Source organism: Hypomesus transpacificus, chromosome 10 (genome assembly GCF_021917145.1).
Source record: "Hypomesus transpacificus isolate Combined female chromosome 10, fHypTra1, whole genome shotgun sequence".
Taxonomy (NCBI): domain Eukaryota; kingdom Metazoa; phylum Chordata; class Actinopteri; order Osmeriformes; family Osmeridae; genus Hypomesus; species Hypomesus transpacificus.
This window is the reverse complement of record NC_061069.1, coordinates 7,629,210-7,641,920: the sequence shown is the minus strand read 5'-3', so window position 1 is coordinate 7,641,920 and position 12,711 is coordinate 7,629,210. Positions and strand designations below refer to the sequence as shown.

Below are 12,711 nucleotides of genomic sequence, written 5' to 3'. Positions count from 1 at the left end.
GTGAAAGGTTTTCCATTCCTGTCGTGCGTCTGTATGACATACATTCTCTGGACCACCAGCCATTGCAGTTTTGAAAGATAAATATATCTTGTGGGCACCCCCTCCCTGCGTTGAGTTCGCAACATCCCTACCGGCTGCGGCTGGCTATCATAGGGTAGAGCACCGGCACTACCATTAGCAGGACGGATGAATTAGTATATCGCATTATCCACCCTTTTTTACTTTTCTTTTTGCATTTTGAGGAGGGGCTCCAATAAACATTGTCCCCAGCACTCTGACCAACAGTGAAAAGCGGATACAAGGTCAGTAACATAAAAGCACTTTATAATTGTGCTTTTTGCATGATGCAGTAGTCTGAATACAGTGAGAACAATTCAGTGTACAATTAACATGCTGTCAGCGTAGGCGCAATAAAGACTTACGCAACATAGCCTAATCATTCTATTTGTATGCAACACACTCCTATTAGACATTCATGGTAATAAAAGGATCTCGCAGAAACATACGATTTATTATTCTAACCTAAACAACTTGATATTGCTATATTCCGGGCTAGAAAGAGTCGTTCTCATCTTCACAATTAGTCTTCAATGGAACTTTTTTTATACATGTCTCTGTATCCTAAAGCTCCATTATTGGTTTTTCAAGGCAGTGCAAATGTACACTCTGGGTCCAGGGTAGCCTGTGTCTCAGATTATAGCACTGCAGCAGCTGTACCGTGGCGGTAAGCAACTGCAAGGGCTATAATAGGAAGAGAGCTAGAATTGCGCAGCTGACGATGCTGATTCTGAGGAGCTACGAGGCGTTGCAGACCAATTTAAGTCGCTCGCGCGGCTGTCCTGGCAGTCATTTAGACTTATTAGTAGCACGTCAGTCAATTAAAGTCCTTCCATGTCCATAATTACACAAAAGTCTACACATCGCTTGATGTTCAAGGTAGCCTAACTTGACAGTTATAACCGTTTGAATAAAGGACATTTAAAGAGGTGGGGTACATTCCAACTAAACTCAAGCTGGATTCCATGTGGGTCATAGCTCGTGTTCCAGGGTTACATTCAGTATAGCCTACTAGCCTGTTATATGAGGAGTGTACATTAGCTAATGGGCAAAACGTTTCAGATGCCAGGATCTAAACCCACTGTACCCACTGTAGCTACCACAAATAAGGCATACAATACATTCAGGGGCGTCTTAGATCTCTTTTACTGGGGCACGTGCACCCAGTATAAATCTGCTGTGCCCAGTAAAATCTTAAATTTGACTTTTAACAATTTACTTTATTAGTCAGTGCATTAATTTGTTTGACAATCCAGAAAATGTACGTAGTATTTTTACGGAAAATTTACGGATGTATTACACATTAAAATGTTGTGATACATCCGTAGGCCTTTAGAATTATGTCATTTTCTCACAGTAAAAGTTAAAGAACGTCGTACGAGGGTCCCTGCATTGAGGCGCGAACTCAGGAATGAACTCAGGATTCCAGATTCGCATGAACAATGTTGGCGTACAATGCTTTAACAAACTACACCACCGAAGAAATCATTACTTTTTGTTGCGGGTGGACGGACTTTATACGATATGGTCTTTATATCAATTAAACTAGATAACACCGATTTTTTCTTAACATTTGTGATATGTAGGTCTATTGTGAACTGGGGGAACTTTATTTTTACAAATTATTATTACTGTTGACAATGTTGACGAATCATCAACATTTGTTTTCTGGGCACTGTATAGACCTACCTAGTCCTATCATGTTACGTTTCATTTCAATAAAATAACACAACACAAATGCACGGATTTATAATTATTACTATACGGATTTGGCTAAATAATAATGACTGATGGAAGAAACTCTAGCGATGCCTGGTGCTGCTTCTCTGACAATGTGAGATTTGTCTTTAACAAGAAGCGGTGGCTTCGTTCCTTCCATGGCTCTGGTTCAGAAGAGCGGCAAAACTTCGAACCAGTTCGTGACGTTTGAAGCATTGAACGTCATCTGTCACGTGGTTTCGTAATTTGATCCAAGCTCCAAAACACTTTTTCGAAACTGTGCGTATTGGTTTTGCGACACAAGCATCGATGCGTCAGTGCCATACGTCCCATCCCTACCTGTGCCCCAGTAGAGTGTTGTGTCTAAAAACGCCTCTGAGTATATTCATGTACATTAGTTGGATTACACCACATTCCATCTGTTTGTGTTCATTCCATGTGTGTGTGTGTGTGTGTTTGTCTATATGTGTGATTCTAAAGATTCAACATGGGAATAAAGGCTGCCCTTCCCAAATTGGAGTTGTACCTCTACACAACGGTGCTCGCAATTGCTTTGGTGTGGGCCGGGACCTGGATACTAGATGCTTCCAGTGGTGAGTGGTCTATCCTTGCCTTTGAGCAAATGACCTGTCAATAACGGTGTCATTATATCTTAATTTTATGAAGGATGCACATTTCTGAGTTTGCTGACTTATCATAGGCTACTTAGTTACACTTGTCTTTGATAGCTAAATCCATTAGGGTGCCTGATTTGTGATTCTCTGATTAAGAGAACCCCGTAAATGTTCCTGTTAACTTATAATTATACAGGTGAGACGAGAAGAACCGTTTTTATTTAAAACTAACTCCCACTCATTATAGCCTCATGAGGATGAGCATAATTTTTCTCGGGCATTAAAACAGAAAGCCAACATATCTGTCCCTTGGGGAAATTGTCAATACTTTTCAGTAGAATGCTGCAGTCAATTTCATCATCAATTGATCTGATCACACGGGGTAGATTATGTAACCTTGGTGTCTGCATGTGCAGGGTACTAAGGAGGTTACAGTCTGTGCTGTCAGATCGTTGAACAGAGCGCATTGTCTCTCAGTGTTCTGTCTCTTCTATCTACACAGCCATTCACATTTCATCATTGGCCCATTAAATATGGCTGAATTAAGGATGTAGATTGAAAAAATGTGTTTTACTTTTCTGTTAAATTGTCAGTCATGCAGTGGCCTCCATCTCTCTCTCTTACTCTCTCTTTCAACATATGATATCCCTCTTTAAGGCCATTAGTGTAATTAGAGGAACCTGTAGACAGGTATTGCCAGTCTATGTACCTGTGAACTGAGGACATCCGTAGTGAATACCTATTTATTGATGTTCACAGTAATTTCTTGGGTAACCTAGTGTATATTATCTTTTAATTTAATATCAATGTCAGTACAGAATGCTTGTTTTTCACCCTGCATGAAGTATTAAAAGTATAAAAATGTTAGCACCATGATTATAATTCTCTCCCAAATAGATCAACGCTCAACTATTGTAGCATTGTTCCGTTAAAAGCTTTGTGATAAGAAGCTTATGACACTTGAGTGTTAACTGCCTGTTAGCAAAATGCACTCGCCAGGATCAGTGCTAACAAAAAGAAAATGTAAATTATGTTTTGGTAACAGTATTTGACTACAGATTATGTTAGAAACAGATTATAGAACAGGATATTTAGAGAAGAATACAGCAAAATCAAACAAGATGAAACTGGGTTGTTTTATTGGCTACATATTCTAACAAAAGTGCCCTTCAGAGATGGTAGAGATGATAGATTGTATGGAACAGTTCATATTTCACAATATAATCCATGTCAACATACTGTGTCCAATGTGTCTCGTAAAACTGTCCCTTTACTGATTTCCAGAGAATGTCAACAGGAAGGCATTCAAACAGAGTGTGAAGCCAGGATGGCACTATTTTGGCAGGAAAATGGCAAGTTTCCAAAAGACTGTACAAGCATTTAAATGTTCATTTGTAATTTAAATTTAACTTTCTTTCATTTAATCCTTTCTTTTTCAGGATGTTGCTGACTTTGAATGGGTGATGTGGTTCACAACATTCCGCAATCACATCCTTTTCGCTCTGGCTGGTCATGTAATCTTTGCCAAGATCTGTTCCCTCCTATCTCCCAAGGTGTGTGCATGTTTGTGTGTGTGTGCACGTGTCTCAGTACAGTCTACCTGCACTGACTGTATGAAATAGATAGTTTATTTTGTGTTCCTGCATGACTTATCTGACTGATTTGTGATTAACTTGATTGGTATAGTATGTGATTAACTTGATTGGTATAGTATGTCTATGTATGCATTCCTCATCAATTCTAGTTGAGTAATAATGTATTTCAAGGAAATGTCTTTACAGTATGTCAGGCTTTATGCAACTTGAATGTATGTTTTGCTTGTGTGTGTATGTTAATGTATGTTTTGATTGTGTTCTTATCTGTTCTGTTCTTCCAATGAAGATTGGTATTGATGGATGCAAGGTAACCTTGACCTAACATGTTTCCTTAACAACCCCTTCTCCACACATCTCATACAAACTGTCACTGTATATTCAAACTGTTTGTATGCCATAATTTTTCACAATTTACATGCATCCTGTACTCATGACACTAGCAGGTAGTCTGACATAGGATGTATGTGAAATTGCATACTGGATTATATGACATGGTTACATCACTCATTGTCACACCTTTGTAATAGACATTGGCTTCTCCTCCACAGCGCAGGTCTCTGATCTTTGGTGTATACGGTGCTGTGGCAGTCCTTATCACCATGGGCTGGACCTTCATGACGCTGGTGCTGTCTCACTGCATCATCCTCTACAGTGTGTCCCTGGTCAAGAGGAAATGGATCTGCTTCCTGGCTGGCATAGCTAGTCTGGCCTCCATCAAGATGGAGCCCTTCAATAGCTGGCAGGTGAGTTGTTTTGGGAGGAGAAGCCAGCAAGTTTCTCTGGATGAGCTTATTTAGGTCACAGATTTATATTTGGCAAATGAGATAGCATTAGGGCAGGGCTGCCCAACCCAAGGTTGTTCCTGGAGAGCTACCACCCCTAATTCAGCACACGGGATTCTAGGAATTGTCTGGTTAACAAGATGAACAATCTTTGTTACAACTGGGGTTGGACTGAACCTCCAGGAAGGCATGTCTCCAGGAAAAGGGTTGGTCTGCCCTGCTTTTGGGTGATAAAATATGCACCATCTATAATCGAATGATATTTTGTGGTTCATGAATGTTAAACATGAATGTTGTGATCCCATGTTCATTATGTATCTGTTCTGTACCCCAGGAAAGCTTAGTGACCGGCTCCTTTGACCTCCAAGACATCCTGTTCTATGGAGGGTGTGGCTTCAGCATCATGCGCTGTATGAGCTTTGCCCTTGAGAACTGTGAGAAGAAGGATGGGAACTACTCGCTGTCTGACTTGCTCAAGTACAACTTCTACCTCCCCTTCTTTTTCTTTGGACCCATCATGACCTTTGATCTTTATCACGTTCAGGTGAGGAGGACAAAAATGATGACTGTCAGTTTATTCACTAATTCATCTCATTGTGTTTATCTTTTCTTAGTAAAAGACAATGTATGCATATCATATGTACAGTATATTATGTACATTATACATGTATGCCAAATATTTAATTTCCACTGCAGTTCAAGTTATTTATTTTACCTGTGCAACACCCCAGGCCAACAACCCTAACCTGACGCGCAAGGATAGAGAGATATGGAACATCACCACCCAAGCCTTAGTGCATCTGGGAGCCATTCTGGTGGTGGACGCCTTCTTCCACTACCTCTACATCCTGACCATCCCCAGTGACATGAAACTTGTCAAGCAGCTGTCTGACTGGTCTCTGGGTCAGTGAGTGTACCTGACTCAAACTCTAACTAAGCCTGAGGGTCAACTGAAACGCTTTTAAGCAAATTCTTTTAATCAATATTTGAAAGATAATTTATATCTGTGTACCTTTGTAGCTGGTCTAGCGTATTCCAACCTGGTGTATGACTGGGTGAAAGCGGCGGTCATGTTTGGGGTCATCAACACTGTGGCTAGGCTGGACTACCTGGACCCTCCTCAACCGCCCAAGTGCATCACCATGCTCTATGTCTTTGCTGAAACGTAAGTGTGCACCAGTGGAAGTTATGCAAAACTTTGTAATCCATAGTGTACAGTAGAAGGCAGACACGTAGATAAATTAGCCCCCCTCTTTCAACAGTGTCATTGTAATAGGTGTATTTTGATTATTAGATGTACTGCACTTTACAATAGTACACTTAAAACATATACCAATTTTACAAGTATGGTAATGTTAGAAAAAACACAACATCCATAAAACGGTAAACTGTTTGTGGTGTCAACAGAAACCATATCTGTTATACAGAATGATGTCATAAGATTTACAAAGACAACTGTTTTTTATTCTCAGGCACTTTGACAGAGGCATTAATGACTGGCTGTGCAGGTGAGTGTTTCATTGGAAAGTTTTCCATGAGATCCATGACAGAAAATGTGCCTTCCACTTAGCATTGATCTCTTGACTGAGCCAAATTAAATGTCTTCTTAGGTACGTTTACGACTTCATTGGAGGAAACCATGACCAGATTTTCAAGGAGCTCTTGGCCACCATCTGCACCTTTGCCATCACAACTCTATGGCTGGGTCCTTGTGAGTTGGTCTACATCTGGTCCTTCTTCAACTGCTTTGGTCTCAACTTTGAGCTGTGGGTTGCCAAGTTATTCTCCATTCGACCCTTCTCAAGCATTGAGGTAAGTTCTCAAATGGCTGAATATCCATTAAAACTGTCACCTCTTAAGGACGAAAAAAATCTGAAATCATGTGATTGATTTGGCCTTCCTGTTTGGTTCCTCTGCAGTACGCTATGGGTGAGGCCATGTCTCGTAGGATCAGAGGGGTGTTCAACGCTGTCAACTTCTGGACCATCGTCCTCTACAACGTTCTTGCTCTCAACAGCCTGGAGTTTGCCAAACTGGTGGGCAATCGCCTGATAGTTAAAGGTACGTTTATCAGTGGCATTCCTGTGGTATTCAGTCAAGTTGTTCAAATTCAGCTTATTAATTGAGCCTACATGCACATGCAGACACATTTCAGCCAGATCAAGATAGAACCTGAGCACATAAGAAAGAGGCATCACTATGCATCATTGTCTAGTTCAGCTGGGATGAGATGAACCATATATGAAAGGGGTAGCTGAAATGGATGCTGTTCTCCTCTGTCCCAGGTTTCCCACTGTCTTCCCTATCTGTGCTGCTGGTGACCTACTGTGGCGTTCAGCTGGTGAAGGAACGTGAGCGGCAGCAAGCTCTGCTGGAGGATCCAAAACCAGTGGAGGCCCCAAAGCCTGTGGAGGAGATCAAAGAGAAAGCAGAGTAAAGGAATGAGGTGTCCGTTGGTTGAGGACCTGAACAAACCGTCCCTCTCACCATTTAACTTACTTGGTCTTCCTGTATGTAACCAGGCCAACAACACCTCATTGCTTACACTATACCAGTCTAGCTTTAGTTTGACATACAAGGCCTTGTTTTTAACTTTGAAATGTCCTAAAGTGCACTTGATAATCGCCACATGTTCTTCGGCACAAATACACAATAGTGCATTTTATATTCACATTTTAATCTAAGAAATGCTTTTGAAAGGTATAGGCATGCCAAATATTTTCTGCAGATATAATATATTAAAGCTATATTAAAATGGAAAGTTAAATGTTTTGTTAAATGTATCAATCATCTACTCTAAGGATTTGTCTTTTGTCTGGATAAGACACAACCAAGACAAAACAAGACAACTTTAAGCAGGCCATCCCACAACACTTTACATTAAGGTTATAACATCTAACATTGAAGACAATTCTAAACACTAAAAAATCATTTTGCCCCGTAGCCTGATGTGAAGCCTATCCATGGTGCACAGATCCTGGCTGTTCACCTCCCCCTCCTCTTTTATCTTCTGCAAGAGATTAGATGTGGCATTTCAGCATATCTCTCTTAGCCCCTCTCACATGATTCAGACTGCACCCATGCCAGGGTTCCTGGTCACACTATCAAAGCCAGTGGGTTTCAAAATCAGGGAATATAGGTCAAGCAGAGTCCTGTCACCAAAACCTGCTTTTTGTCTCCTGTGATGGAGAATGTAGGCTACACTGTGTTCGTTCTTTGTAACTCTCCACTCAGGTTTCTATGAAATTTTGGTAATTTCTTTACCTGAATTGGGGACATAAAACTATAATTTATTCTTGAAGATATGTTTCTGTTCAGGCTGTGATCTGTCGCAATAAAAGAAGAAACTGGTTTTGAAAATCCTCTGAATCCTCACAAATTTTATGAAAAGTTGTTGCAATTTATTACAATATATTAGCACACACTGCATATTAAGAAGAGGGTTCTTGGACAGTTTCTACTGATTACTATACCTTTTAAAATTGCTTTGAAAAAGATTACACACTAAACACCACAAGAGGGCCTCCACTCCTGCTTCTAGTTTATCACTACTCATGTTGTGTTATGACACATGCATTGCCATCCATCCATACATAGGATTCCCATTAAAATAAGTGACTCAATTCTATTCTACTGTAGTTGATTGAGATGGTGGTGGTGGGGGGGGGGGGGGGGGGGGGGGGGTGTTGAAAGAGAGATGGTGGTATATTCCAAAACAAGGGATCATGATGAGGTCATGTTTTAAAAGGTTTCTCATGTGGTACTGTCTCATATCCTCACCCTCTTGCAGCCTGTCCAGACACAGATACAAGCTGTGGAGGTGATAGCCAAATGAAGGACAGTCTCTCCCTTTCAAGTTATTGTCCACCATTTTACTGTCACTACTCCAGTCTTGTTGATAGTCAGCAGAGAGAATACTGAAGAGGCTCACCAAAGTATTAGTGTTCACAGTGAGTGGCTGGGGGTGGGGTGGGACCATGATGACACTACCCCAGATAGTCTTTCAGCTGTTGATGGGTGTGTGTGTGGGTTGGGGAAGGAGGGTGTGTGAGGGAGGGGGAACGATGTGCAGGTCAGTGCCTGAATAGGGATCATCTTTCCAGTCCACCCAAAATCTTTGTGAAGTCCCAGTCTATAAATATACTCCCCAGAGTTACACAGACTGACAGCTTGAGACAGCTGCAGGAGCTAGCCTCGACTGCAAGCTAACCAAACCTAGTTTTGTCACTCTCTTTGCGTAACACTGTGAATACTGGCAGCACTGTTCTGCCATGGGAAGCAAGTAGGGTGCCCCCCATCCTAACTACTCCCACCCACATTATTGAGCGAGGTAAAGGACAAGATGGCCGCCCTGACAATAGACCCGGTGGAGGAGCCACGAATGTACCAGCAGACGCTCCTTCAGGACGGGCTGTGCGACCTGCTGGAGAATGACAAGTTTGTAGACTGCGTCCTCAAGATCCAGGACAAGGAGTTCCCCTGTCACAGGTTGGTGCTGGCCGCCAGCAGCCCTTTCTTCAAGGCCATGTTCCTCTCTGATCTGGAAGAGAGCAAGAAGAAGGAGATAGTCCTCAAAGATGTGGAACCCGGCGTCATGGCCATGATAGTTCGTTATATCTACACCTCTGACATTAACCTGACAGAGCAGAACGTCCAGGATATCTTTATGGTGGCAAACATGTACCAGATCCCCTCCATATTCTCCGTGTGTGTCTCCTACCTGCAGGAGAAGCTGGTGCTGGGAAACTGCCTGGCTATCTTCAGGCTAGGGCTGCTGCTGGACTGCCCCAGGCTGGCTGTGACTGCCAGGGAGTTCATATGTGAGCGCTACCACCTCATAGTAAGAGACCAGGACTTTCATCAGCTTGGCCCTGGAGAGTTAGCCGCCATCATTACCTCCGACGCTCTAAACGTGGAGCGGGAAGAGGTAGTGTTTGAATCTCTAATGGACTGGGTCAACTATGATAAGGAGGACCGGCTAAAGGACCTGCCCGATCTGTTGCACTGTGTACGCTTCCGTCTGATTCCTAAGGAATACTTTTCCAAGAAGGTTGAAAGCCACAAGTTGATCCAGTCCAACCCAGATATCAAAAAAGAGCTGCAGCTCATCAAGGATGCCCACAAAGGAGTTTTCCCCAAGGCCAAGAAGCCTGACGACATGAAGTCTGGGGCAGAGGGCGGGGAAGAAAAAGATGAAGACGAGGAGGGTCTGCTTCCAGGGATCCTCAATGATAACCCTCGGTTTGGCATGTTTGAGACGGACCTGATACTGATGATCAGCAATACGGGGGCTGTAGCATACGACCCCGTGGGGAACGAGTGCTTTGTGGTGTCTGAGTCCACAGAGATTCCCAAAAACCACTGCAGCCTGGTAACCAAGGAAAATCAGGTGTTTGTGGCAGGAGGACTTCTGTATAATGAGGACAACAAAGACGAGTCCTTCAGCTCCTACTTCCTTCAGGTACTGCAGGCTTGTCAGCATTACTACAATGGTTGGCTCAATAGTAACAGGCAGGCTGTTTTTCCAGTGTACTTCAGTTTAGTAAAACATGGATTTGATGCTATTCTTCTCATATGAAATGTCTGTGAACACTGTCACTTGATATGCTGACAAAAGGGGGGTGTTGACGTACTGCTTTCTTAGTATGTGGCATTATATTAAGAAATGTGATAAAACACATGCAGTGTCATTTGTATAGCTTTCAAGTTTTTTCATAAATCTCCTGTATGTTGTTAAAGAGTGTTCTTCCACTGTATCAATTCATTTTATATCTTTCTGTTTGACTCCAGTTTGACCCTGTGAGTTCAGAGTGGCTGGGGATGCCCTCACTGCCAAACCCTCGCTGTCTCTTCGGCCTGACCGAAGCAGAGAACTCCATCTTTGTTGTGGGTGGCAAGGAGCTGAAAGAGGGAGAGCATGTCCTTGACTCCGTCATGATCTACGACAGACAGTATGACATCACAATCTTCAATAACTCTCTTGTTAATCTTATAACAGATTTAGTTCACTGATTCACACTGAATGTTTGATTTACTCATAAACCCACTTAAGAATTGTATGTCGGAATCTCTTCATGTTTATAATAATGCAATGTTATAATAATGTGTTTGTTTAGCAGAGGCTTTGGTTCAAAGCAAGGTACAGAGAGGGATTTGAACCCACGACCTCTGTTGCCAATCTGCCGTCAATTGCTCAACCTGAGCTATACCCATCCTCTGTGTGTGTACAGGTCATTCAAATGGGGGGAGTCCGATCCTCTTCCTTATACAGTCTATGGCCATGGAACTGTGTCACATAAAGGGCTTGTCTATGTCATCGGAGGGAAGGCAGAAAGCAAGTAAGTGACGCATTTGACTCTATTTTAAATGTTCTTGTGTCACCTTGGTTAGATCTGACCATGGTCTATCATGTCTTGTTCTTTCACCTGTAGAAAGTGCATTAGGAGGATGTGTGTCTACAACCCCACCAAGTTTGAGTGGAAGGAGCTGGCCCCCATGAAAACAGCCCGTTCTCTGTTTGGGGTCACCGTCCATAAAGACCAGATCTACGTAGCGACGGGGATCACGGACTCAGGCCTCACCAGCGTCGTGGAGGTTTATGACATTGCCACCAACATGTGAGACGTGGGCTTCATGTCATTGGACTAACATAGTAGTTATATGTGTGTAGCAGTACAGCAATGCCTACCAATGATGTATGGACCTCATGTTTGTTAATGAATGTAATTACAAATGGCAGGGCAAGACATTTACATTTTGTCATTTAGCAGACGCTCTTATCCAGAGCGACTTACAGTAAGTACAGGGACATTGTCCCCGAGGCAAGTAGGGTGCCTCGGGGATAATGTAAGTGGATAAGTGCCTTACCCAAGGACATAACCTCATTTTAACACGGCCGGGAATTGAACCAACAACCTTCTGATTAAGAGCCCGACTCCCTAACCGCTCAGCCATCGGACCCCCTTAGACAAAACACTGTACAATTTGGTGTATCTTATGTGTTCTTTTACCATAATGTGTATGTGTGTGTTTGTTGTACTCAGGTGGTCCGAGTTTTTGGAGTTTCCCCAGGAGCGTAGCTCGCTCAGTCTGATCACCATGGAAGGGTGTCTGTACGCAGTAGCGGGCTTCGCCATGATGCCCAGTGAGACCAGCGAGAAGCCAGTACCCACGGAGATGAACGACATCTGGAGGTGAGATTTGACATCGCACAAGCTCATTGTTCATCCGACAGATTTCAAAAATAAAATGGTGTTCTTCTAACTGCCGTGTTCCTTCCAAATCAGATTTGATGAAGAGGAGAACTGTTGGAATGGGATCTTGCGAGAGATAAGCTATGCAGCAGGTGCCACAATTCTTCCTGTGAGACTCAACACCCTGCGTCTCACTAAGATGTAATCATCAAGACGTTTCACCCACAGAATGAAGATGCCACTGCTAATGAACTGTTTCTGGGAAAAACACTTGCAGTGTGGAATTTTGACGCTCTGAAGTTTTGAAGTTTTGCCTACAAACAATTTCCAGTAGGGGGAGCCAAAATATGAAAAATGTCTGTCTTTCTGAAAGGTGTTTGTTAAAATCGAATTTGTACATCTTTTTTGCTTTTTGCTATGTTTTATGAGCAGAAATAAAAAACAAGATGGGTTTCTGTAAATGAGTTTTTGTACTCATAACATATGACACATATGATATGTATTTGTCACAGACCATCACAGACTATCCTTTGAAAAAGAAAATCCCTTCACACTAATAAAACAGTCACACTCTTCAATTGTGTTTATTTACATCTGGCAACAGTCAATAAAGGTGCTGTGGATCGAACAAGAGGACAGCCACGTAGACAAAGAAATGTCCTTGGATTTTCTTAACACATCTTGGCTGTTAAACCCATTAAATTGTTAACATCAGCCAGCAAAACCATGGAAACAAGAACCAAAGATCACA

General features: G+C 42.4%; 2 protein-coding genes across 2 annotated transcripts; both read left to right on the top strand.

Annotated features, from left to right (window-relative positions):
• Positions 1-119: 119 nt before the first annotated feature.
• On the top strand, positions 120-8,127 carry hhatla (hedgehog acyltransferase like, a). The gene is made up of 12 exons (XM_047026803.1): positions 120-302; positions 2,257-2,369; positions 3,675-3,742; positions 3,830-3,943; positions 4,534-4,728; positions 5,102-5,311; positions 5,499-5,670; positions 5,788-5,932; positions 6,240-6,275; positions 6,378-6,579; positions 6,687-6,828; positions 7,053-8,127. The coding sequence occupies exons 2-12, from the start codon at positions 2,264-2,266 to the stop codon at positions 7,202-7,204; spliced, it is 1,542 nt and encodes a 513-aa protein (XP_046882759.1). The 5' UTR covers positions 120-302; positions 2,257-2,263; the 3' UTR covers positions 7,205-8,127.
• Positions 8,128-8,966: 839 nt separating this feature from the next.
• Positions 8,967-12,415, top strand: klhl40a (kelch-like family member 40a). The gene is made up of 6 exons (XM_047026802.1): positions 8,967-10,228; positions 10,558-10,718; positions 10,998-11,105; positions 11,199-11,384; positions 11,811-11,960; positions 12,054-12,415. Exons 1-6 carry the CDS (start codon positions 9,110-9,112, stop codon positions 12,163-12,165), a joined length of 1,836 nt encoding a protein of 611 aa, XP_046882758.1. The 5' UTR covers positions 8,967-9,109; the 3' UTR covers positions 12,166-12,415.
• The last annotated feature ends 296 nt before the right edge of the window (positions 12,416-12,711 follow it).